This window comes from Kogia breviceps, chromosome 3 (genome assembly GCF_026419965.1).
Source record: "Kogia breviceps isolate mKogBre1 chromosome 3, mKogBre1 haplotype 1, whole genome shotgun sequence".
NCBI classification, from domain to species: Eukaryota; Metazoa; Chordata; class Mammalia; order Artiodactyla; family Physeteridae; genus Kogia; species Kogia breviceps.
In genome coordinates this window covers 2,330,203-2,340,537 of record NC_081312.1, presented here as the reverse complement: position 1 = coordinate 2,340,537, position 10,335 = coordinate 2,330,203, and the positions used below count along the sequence as shown (strand labels likewise).

The window sequence follows — 10,335 nt, the reverse complement described above, 5'->3', positions numbered from 1 at the left end:
GTAGTCTGAGATGGTTCTAGTAATTTAAAGGAAGAAATGGCTATTTGTGTATTTTTTCCTGGATCAGGCCTGATATCCAGAGGACCTGGGATCCAGGGACACAGAACCTCCCCGGAGGCCTCAGCATAGGCAGGTAGAGTCAGAAAGGCAGGGCAGGCAGGGCGAGGGAAGTTGCCAGCTGGCAGTCCTTGGGGCCCCAGCTCTCAGGGCTGGGAAGGGGCTGCTGTTCACCCGCCGACCCCAGCCCCACCCCCTGCTTTCTCTGCACCGCCCACACCCAGTCAGGGAACAGTCTTGGCTCTATAACCTCTGCTTCTGCAGGAGGAGGGGGCAGCTTTGGACAAAGCTGAGGCCGGGAGATACTTCCTGCCTGCCCACCACCCCACCGCCCCCTCCCCTCCTCCCTGTGTTTGAATTGTCCCCTTGGAGAAATGATGGCTCCGGAAAAGGGTGTGAGGCTAATACTGCCAGGAGGAGCGACCCCAGGAGACAGAGGGTCAGAGAGTAGTGACTTAGCTGGGTTTCAAGGCTTCAAAAGTAAGCACCCCAACTGCCCCGGCCCCCAACAAACAGGGGAAAGAGAAAGAGATAAAAGACAGGGGAGGTCACAGCCTAGCCCTCTCCGGTGGGGGCGAACTGGCTCTCAGGCACTGTTAGGTTCTAAAATATATTTTTTGTGCTAAAATCCATTCTTCTAGTCAAACATCATATACAATAAATAAAACTCCCAGAGCCTTGTATAAGCATCACTTTATAGATAACTTTCCTGTAACAAAATTATTTCAGATCACAGGCACGGAGCTTTCTTGTTTATTATTTTTAGAAGTTTGCTCAAATGGCTTAGTTAGGTTCCTAAATTTGAAAATTTTGTTGCAATGGCTGAGGTAAAATTGTTAACTTGTGCAAATAAACACAAGCAACTCATATCAAAGACCAGTTTTTAAAATTATAAAACAATAATATTTTTAAACCAGTATAAGAAAAGTCTCTTCGATCGTTACGTGAAAACTATGCAAAAAGATTCTTCACGTTTTGCTTCTACTTCAGTACCTCCATCACTGTTAAACTAGGCAGGTATTCAGACAACATATCTGACTCTGGCAAGTGACAAGGAAAATAACACTAGCTGCGGAAAGCAATTCTGCAAAAACACAAAAAGATGTGGTGCCATTTTCACCCTAGCAACTAACTTGTCCGGGAAAATAACTGAAAAGCAAAGATATGGTGTATGGAAACTTTAGGAATTGTAGTTTTAGGTTCTAGAAAGACAAATACTAAAAACTATCAACTTCTAGAGTCATTTTATTTTCACTTAATTTACAGATGCAGAAATCGACTAGATGTCAGTTACAAAACTGAAGGCAGAGCTGAACTATCTTTGCCTGAGTACACAGTTGATTTTCCCCCTCCCAGGGTATACAATATCCCTTTCAAACCAATGCTATGTATGTCATAACTATATTTAGAAATACGCAGAGAGGAAAATATTACTACTGCAATTCAAGGCTGTAAATGAGAGGGGAACACATGAAAGCCTCATGGATTGGAAAGCTTCGATTTAGGTCATGTTCCTCAATCAATGTCAAATGTCAGATGACATTTGAAGGTGTTAATTATGACCAAAAAGGAAAAAAAAAAAAAAAAAGAATCCTGCAACAAATCCCACTCGAAGAAAAGGGTAATACTCTCTCCATAGAGGGGGAAAAAAAATCGATTTTTCATTTCTTCTTCCAGCACTGTCAGAGGTAAACAAAGTTTTCGACAAAATATTTAAGAAGCTCTGGACAGTCTGAAGCACCGGTCTGAGTCAACATATAGAAGCAATCCCTTGTTTACAGCTGGATAACTTTCTTCAAAAAGGCAGAGGAGTAAAGTGAGCTTCAGAAATCAAGAAAAGCGATGAATACAGGAATCATGAACCGGTTGCACATCAGCCGATGAACCTTTCCGATGGCCACGTCTCCTGCGCGTTGGTGGGGACGGCCGGAACCGCTTCCTCGGGCGGGGCCAGGGCCTCCATCTCGCGCACCACCTGCGTGAACACCTGGTCCACCATGAGTTTGCTCTTGGCCGTGACCTCCAGGAACGGGCACCGCCACTCGCGGGCCAGCGCGCGGCCCCGCGCCGTCAGCACCTGGCGCTGGGCGTCCAGGTCGGCCTTGGTGCCCACGAGCACCAGCGGCACGGCCTTGGCCCCCCGCAGGCGGCCCATGCGCTCCCGCAGCGGCCTCACCGCCTCGAACGAGGCCTCGCTGCACACGCTGTAGAGCACCACGAAGCCGTCGCTGTTCTTGATGTACAGGTCCTTGAGGGTGACCAGGTGCTCGGCGCCCACCGTGTCCACGATCTCCAGCAGGGCGGGCGCCGCGTTCACCTCGATCACCTTGCTGAAGAGCTCCTCCACCGACGGCTCACACTGCTCGGGGAAGCTGCCGCAGGCGAACTGCGTGGCGAGCGCCGTCTTGCCTACGGCCGCGCTGCCGAGCAGCACCACCCGGTAGCCCTTGGCGGGTCGCGGCCCCAGGCCCGCCATGGCCCAGGCGCGGCTGGCTGGACGCGCAGCCGGAGGAATGGCGCGCGGAGGCGGGGGCCGGGCCGCTGGGGCCGCGGGGGGCGTGGGGGCGGGGAGGGAGAAGCAGGGGGGAGAGGGGCGGGGACCCCGCCGGCCTGGCGCGCCGGCTCCGGCGTCGGGGCCGGGGTGGGCGTCCTCCGTCGCGCCCAGACCTGCCCTCGCCCGGCCCCGATCTGCTCCCTGCGGCTCAGAGGTCACCCGCCCCGCCTCCGGGACGGGGGCCCCCCGTCCCCCTCTCCGGCCCCTGGTTCCCGCGCCTGGAGCAGCGTCTGCCCCGCCCCCGGCCCGGGCGGCTTGGCGCCGGCCTCCCCCCACCAGCTCCACGTCCCGGCCTCCCCCTCCGGTCGGCCCCGAGCTGCCAGGCCGCGCTCCGCCTCTCCCCAGTACCCCGTCGCCGGCCGGCGCCCCTCCCTCAGTCCCTGCTCCCTGCCACCCGCTCCTAGGAGAGGCCGCTCCGCCCGCGGGACCAGAAGGTAACCCGATCCCTTCCACGTCAGCCGGAAAATACCAGCATTTCTCCACCATTTCAGATCCAGTCTCGTGGCCGGAAGCCAGGCTGGCCTCGCTCAAGGTCAGGCCTGGTGGGACTCCGCCGCTGGGGCACCTCTCCTGGCCGGGAGGACCCCACGGCAGGGGGAACCGGTGAGCGGGCTTCGACCGGGGGCCCCGAGTTGCTCGCTCCTGGCACCACAGAATGGGTATGCCCATTCGGTGCCCCGGCCCCTGTGCCCCTCGTGCCCCTGCCTTCACTCTGGCCCCTGCCAGCGCCCTCTTGTCACTGAGCAGAGCCCAGGGGAACCTTATAAAATGTAAATGACATTTCACTCCCCCACTTAAGCCCTCCCTGGCTTTCCATTGGGCCCTCCTGATCTAAGAGCAGAAGTGACCACATAACTCCAACCCAACCCTGACAATGAAAGAAAGCATGAACCGAAAAGCCCCAGGAAACGGCGCTTATCACCCTACTTATAAAGAGGCTCCCTCAGGTCTGACTCCTGTGCCCCAGTCTCTCTCTCCAGCTACACAACCTTCTTGCTATTCCTTGATGTCGGAGCAGAAGGGCTGTGTAGGGACAGAGGGTGCTGGACAGAAATTCTGGGATTGTCCACCTGAGTAAACGCCGCCCACTGTCTGTTTCAGGCACTGACAGGTGCCTGAGGACTTCAGGGGGCCTGCAGGCCTGGGTTGGAAGTGGAGATTGGATATCCACACTGTCCCTGTCCCTAGGCTTGGGGTGCCACTGAATCTCCCTCATTCCGGTGCAGCCCTGAGGGAGCAGGGCCGCAAAACTGACCGAGCTGGAATTTCCTGGCTCCCTGGCAGCACAGACTCAGAGATAAAGGTTAAGTGACAATAGGACATCCTGCACCTCGGTGTCCGTGGTCAGCTACAGAATGTGCTTTTCTATAAACAGTGCATGGAACATCCTTAATGTATAATGTTAATTATATACTTATTACAACAGACAACTTGATTTCTAAATTGAGAAATCTTACAAGACTTATTCTCTGACTGCACAGTAACAAAACTAAGAATCAATTTTTAGAAAAGGATAAACTGCAAACATTCTCTGGAGAAATGCAAGTTCCAAAGAGGTTTCAACAACTCCCCATGGATAACTTTTGAGAGAACATAGGGGACTCACTGTCAAAAAAAAGTCACAAAATGCACAAGGAAAAAAAAAGCCACTCTGAGTGAGAGCCACTGGAAGCCCCAGACAACAAAATCACATCCAGAAAACGGCAGATATTAGTGTTATCAGACACACAAAATAATTATGTATGTGTTTAAAGAAATAAAATCTTAAAAATATGAGCAAGGGACAAGAGACTGTGGCCAAGTAGTTTGAAAGAGATTCTCCTCCCTCAAAAAGAAAAAAAAAAAAAAAACCTTCTAGAAATGGAAAATATAATCATTTATTATTTTAATTAACACAAAACACCCACTGATAGGTTAAACAGGAGATTAAACATGGCTGAAGAGAAAATAGAACCAGCAGTATTCAGAGATGTGAATAATCCTGGACCAATTTTCATCATACAGTGACCTGTGCCTGCAGGAGATAAGGGTTTCTTTTGGTTGCCATGAGGCTGCCGGACAGTCACAGAGCGCCTTAAATTGATAGTTGGCTGGTCTGAGCCTGTCATTATTATTTGAGGCTTTTAAAGCCCTTATAGCAAAAGTCAGCCTGACCCACAGTCCTTCTTCTTACCCTTACCTCGGTTCGATTAAAGGACCACTGCTACCATGTAGGCGCATGCTTTACGTTCCATACGCATGACATCCTAATCCATCCCTAGTGAGTCACTGTAACTGTGCCACAGGCCAAAGCTCATCACCAGCTCACTCACCACCAGCAGTAAGGTTCCTACAACGGGGTCTGAAAGGTGTGTGACGTATCTTAGAATTCTTTCCCAATGTTCTGCTTTCTACAGCCCCTTCTGGTACTAACTCTCTTAATTCAGGTTCCCTCCAAAAGCATAATCTATGACATGGGACATGGTCTTGTGGGCAAATAGTTTATTTTTGGAAGTGATCACAGGGATCAGGAATGGGGGCCCTGGAAAAGAGAAACAGGGATGGGGGAATCTTATGCCAGGTGCATTGTTGAGTTATCACTGCTGTGGGCGTACTTGAGGAGGGAGCAGTATAGAATGAACATCAGAATTGTCCACTGGTGCACAGAGGCGAGGGGAGCATGTGTCCACTGGCGCCCATTCCTCATTGCTCCAGGGTTGCCCTGCAATCTCCCTCTTCCGTGTGTGCACATGTGCCAGGTAGGCTGAGTGAGCTCCAGAAGCATTCCAAGCAGCAGCAGTGGAGAGCAAGGGCTGTGCAGTGCAGTTGAGGCAAGCAGCGGCCAGGCTCTATCTGCACAACCAGCCGGTTGCTGTAGCCATGACTAGAGCAAGAAAGTGGACCCAGAGTACATGAGTTTAGGGCATAACAGATGATTGACTCAGTTCTATTTTTTTTTTTTAAATTGAAGTGTAGTTGATTTACAATGTTGTGTCAATCTCTGCTCTACAGCAGAGTGACTCAGTTATACACATATATATATATTCTTCTTCTTTTTTTATTCATTTCCATTATGGTTTATCCCAGGAGATTGGATATAGTTCCTTGTGGAATACAGTAGGACCTCGTTGTTTATCCATTCTATACATAATAGTTTGTATCTACCAACCCCAAACTCCCAGTCCATCCCTCTCCCTCCCCCCCACCCTTGGCAACAACAATTCTGATCTCTATGTTTGTGTGACTCAGTTCTAATAGTTTGAAAATACCTCATTTGGGGCAGGGGGGGCATGTTTAGGAGCATATTATCTGCAAACAATGGGGAGAATATTGCTTATTTCCTTTTCTTATCTTATTGCTTTAGCTAGACTCTCCAAAAATAACAATACTGAACCAAAAACATAATTGCTGGCATCCCTCCTCATTTCTTGTTTTTAAAAAATTAATTAATTAATTTTATTTATTTATTGGCTGTGTTGGGTTTTTGTTGCTGCACGCGGGCTTTCTCTAGTTGCAGCGAGCAGGGGCTACTCTTCATTGTGGCACATGGGCTTCTCATTGCGGTGGCTTCTCTTGTTGCGGAGCACAGGCTCTAGGCACGCAGGCTTCAGTAGTTGTGGCACATGGGCTCAGTAGCTGTGGCCCGCGGGCTCTAGAGCGCAGGCTCCATAGTTGTGGCGCACTGGCTTAGTTGCTCTGCGGCATGTGGGATCTTCCCGGACCAGGGTTCGAACCCGTGTCCCCTGCATTGGCAGGTGGATTCTTAACCACTGCGCCACCAGGGAAGTCCCCCATCTCATTTCTGAATAACAGAAATGTCTTTATATCACACAATTAATATGATGTATGCTTTTGTTCTCTAACTGATATTCTTTATCATAAGAGGAAGTTTTCATCGATTTATACCTTAGAGTTTTTACTGGGATCGTCAGCTGTTTTTTATTTGTTTTGTTTTGCTTTGGCCCCTGGTAAATACGTAAGGTTTTTCTCCTCTAATTTTGTTAATTTGTTGATGGATTTCCTATTGTTGAATCATTCTGTTTCTCACCTCATCTCTTACACCACTCTTCTCCTTGCTACCTTCTAGACACAATGACCTGTTCCTTTGGCAGGCCAATCAGTTTTCCTGTCTCAGAACCTTCACATTTGCTGTTCCCTCCTCCTGGAATTGTTCTCTCAGATGTCTGCAGGGCTCACTCCCTCATTTTATTCAAGTCTCTTGCTCAAATGTCACTTACTTAAAGGGGTCTTCCCTTGCCCCTTTAAGGGGGCAAGAAGTAAGTGACAGGTAGAGTTGTATCCCCCCCCCAAAATCATATGTTGACGTTTTAGCCTTCAGTACCTCAGAATGTGACCCTATAGGGTCGTTTCAGATGTAATCAGCTAAGACAAGGTTCTACTGAAGTACCGTGAGCCCCTAATCTAGTATAACTCATGCCCTTATGAAAGGGGAAATTTGGACACACACACACACAGGGACAGCGCCGCATGAAGGGGAAGACAGAGATGGGGGGGGTGTTTCTACAAGCCAAGGAATGCCAAAGATTGTTGGCAGATCACTCGAAATTAAGGGAGAGGCATGGAATGAATTCTTCCTCACAGCCCACAGAAGGAAGGAACCCTGCCCCCACCTTGATCTCACTCAGCCTTCTGGCCTCCAGACTGTGAGACACTAAATTTCTGTGTAAATCACCAGTCTGTGGGACTTTGTTAACAGCAGCCCCAGGAACTAACACATCAACCTATAAGAGGGCTAGGACCTCAACACAGGAATTTGGGGGATACAGTTCCACCTACCACAAACCCAGAACTTACTGTCCTACTGTCTTACTTCACTTGGGCTGCTGTAACAGAATACCATAGACTGGGTATTTATCTCTCACATTTCTGGAGGCTGGGAAGTCTAAAGTCAAAGTGCCAGCAGACTTGGTATCTGGTGAGAGAAACTTCCTGCTTCATACGTAGCCATCGTCTTGCTGTGTCCTCATATGGTGGAAGGGGCCGGAGCTCTGTGGGGTCTCTTTTATAAGAACACTAATCCCATCCATGAGAGCTCCACTTTCAGGACCTAATCACCTCCCAAAGGTCCCACCTCCAAAATCCATAACCTTGGGGGTTAGGTTTCACCATATGAATTTGGGGGGAGGGTGATCTGCAAATGGTATGATATGAAATTGATTATTTACTTGTTTATTGTTTCCCTCATTACAATGTGTCTCCCACAAGGGCAGAGACAGCAGATTGCTGAACCTACTGTGTGTCAGGCAGTACCTCCCACAGAGTAGGTGCTCCGTAACTACAGTCCTGCTATGATGCTTGCTTTGAAAGTGTGAATTTGTTCTAACACCATTGAACAGCTGGAGCATAATGTGAATCTTGCATTCCGTGTGATTTTGTTTACGAGAAATACTGGGTGGACGCAGAAAACTCCACCAGCTGAGCTCAGGTGTGTAGTAAGCACACACACTCACATGTCTCCCAGCTACCTCCTAACCCCTGTGTTATGAGCCACCCCCGTCCACACTGGGGTTACAACTTTCCATTCACCTCACAATACCTCCTAAGCTGCAGCCCTTCCGATGCCTACTTCCACTAGCAAAGTTCAGGCCTTTTCTGATAAAGAATCTTTTTTTTTTTGGTAGCATGTATGTATTTTTTAAAACGATTTAACTCGTACAGCTGTGCTAACCTTCTGCATTAGGTTCCCATCTTTTTAAAAAATGTGTCACTGACGAAGTATTTTGAGTGTTCTGCTCCAGCCCCATTTTCCCCAGAAGCCCTATATTTTTCACTGTGCAATTTTGCGTGGCACCCTGAATTTTAGGAATGCTTACGATACGTCATAGCAAAACCCACCCTATTTGTTCAGTGATTGAATAAATGCTTGCCTTTCTGAATTAAACCCCAATTTATCCTGGTATATTTTCAGTATACTAATGAAATAAATTTGCTAACCGCTTGTTGAGGCTGTTTGCATCCAAAAGGCTACATAGAGTCACATAGGATAAGTTAGTGGTTAATGCAGGGCTGTGAAAGAACCCAGTAAGCGACACCTCATTATTCTTGCCCAAGGCCCAAACACTCGAGAGATAGGATCAAGAAGACTCAATATTTTACATATTTTATAGAATATATAAAATTATACCTTGTCGGGCTTCCCTGGTGGCACAGTGGTTGGGGGTCCGCCTGCCGATGCAGGGGACGCGGGTTCGTGCCCCCGTCCGGGAAGATCCCACACGCCGCGGAGCGGCTGGGCCCGTGAGCCGTGGCCGCTGCGCCCGCGCGTCCGGAGCCTGTGCTCCGCAACGGGAGAGGCCGCAACGGTGAGAGGCCCGCGTACCACAAAAAACCCACAAAAACCAAATTATACCTTGTCACAGATGATGTCTGGGTTGGAGCAGATGGCTGGCTTTAGCAGACTGCACAGTGACCTTCCTAATCCTAAACCCCCCACTTGGACTCACCTGCCCAGTGGTGAGCAGCCCTGCAAACCTACAGGCCACCCCAGTGGGAGTGGCCCCTTGAAATTCACAGCAGGGAATCACAGGTAGCAAACTTCACACCATATTCCAGGTGCCCACTCCCCAAACTTCTGGCCTGGTCTTATTATCTAGGCCTTGTTGTGCCTGGGAGCCCGGAAACTGTCTCTGAGCCTTTGGCCCTAGGCCAGAGAGAATCACTCTGACCTCCAAGTCTCCACCCAGTTGGGAGGAACTGTGGTCTCAGTACCTCTCGGCACAGAGAAGGACAGCATTCCTGGGAAAGAAGCAGCTGCCGCTGGCCTCTGTGAAGAGCAACTGTATGACCCTCCGGGGAGTAGCAAACAAAGGAGCCCTCTGATGACCCCTAGAACTGCCGCAAGCGTGCTGAGCTGTCTCTGTTACCAGGTCTACCAGTGAAGACAAATGCGGAGGCAGCTATTGCAAAGCAGAAGTGGTTACTCCCTTTTTTGGCAATTAAGTAGTTTAGGTGACTGGAAAAAATCTGCTGAGACTAGATATTCTGAATGAACTGTTACAGAATCTTTCCTGGCACAGCTGCGGCAGTGGGGAAGAGGAAATGTCCCAAACAAAGAAGCTGCTGAAAATGGGGATGGGGGGGTGGTATGTGCAATCTTGGTACCCAAGAGCTTTGGGTGTGATGGAGAAGAGAGACAAGATTTTGAGCCTTTATAGAGTTCCCAGTTAGAACCGAGACTCCCACACAAAGTCTGCATCCTAGAAGGGCCATATCCTCAGTGTATGAATGAATTCAAAAATTTTCAAACTATCAGCAAAAGAAGATAAGAAAGAAAATGTCCTATCCAGGGCCCTTCCTAGGACAAAAAATAAAATATCTTCCCTAAAATTTGTAACGAGGGCTCAGTCCTGGGGTGGGGGGGCGGGGGTGGGTGAGGGGGGTTAAACTGAACATCCTTTTGAGGTCCTGGAAACAGCAAGCTTAGAAATTAAGGAGCCCAGGTTGGCCGTTCCTTCAAGACCCCAGAAGCAATATAAGCCAACTTGTCTGGAGGGATGCGTGCCTTCAGTAGGGATCCCTCAGCTAAAGCTCATGGTCCAAAGTTACAGAACAGATAAGGGGACAAGTCACCACAAACAAGAGCCAGCACAAACAGTCTAATTTGCAGGCAGTAGGATTATCAGATCAAAGACATAAGATAAATATGTTTTAAAAACAAAAAATATTGATAGAGACATGAGGAAAATTGTGATACTAAATAAAAATACTGGCTTTCGCAGAATACC

At 49.1% G+C, this 10,335-nt stretch overlaps 1 protein-coding gene across 1 annotated transcript; it reads right to left on the bottom strand.

The window, feature by feature from the left end:
• Window positions 1-1,284: 1,284 nt before the first annotated feature.
• On the bottom strand, window positions 1,285-3,555 carry LOC131753220 (uncharacterized). Its single transcript, XM_059058271.2, has one exon. The coding sequence runs from the start codon at window positions 3,278-3,280 to the stop codon at window positions 1,931-1,933; it is 1,350 nt and encodes a 449-aa protein (XP_058914254.2). The 5' UTR covers window positions 3,281-3,555; the 3' UTR covers window positions 1,285-1,930.
• Between the last annotated feature and the right edge of the window lie 6,780 nt (window positions 3,556-10,335).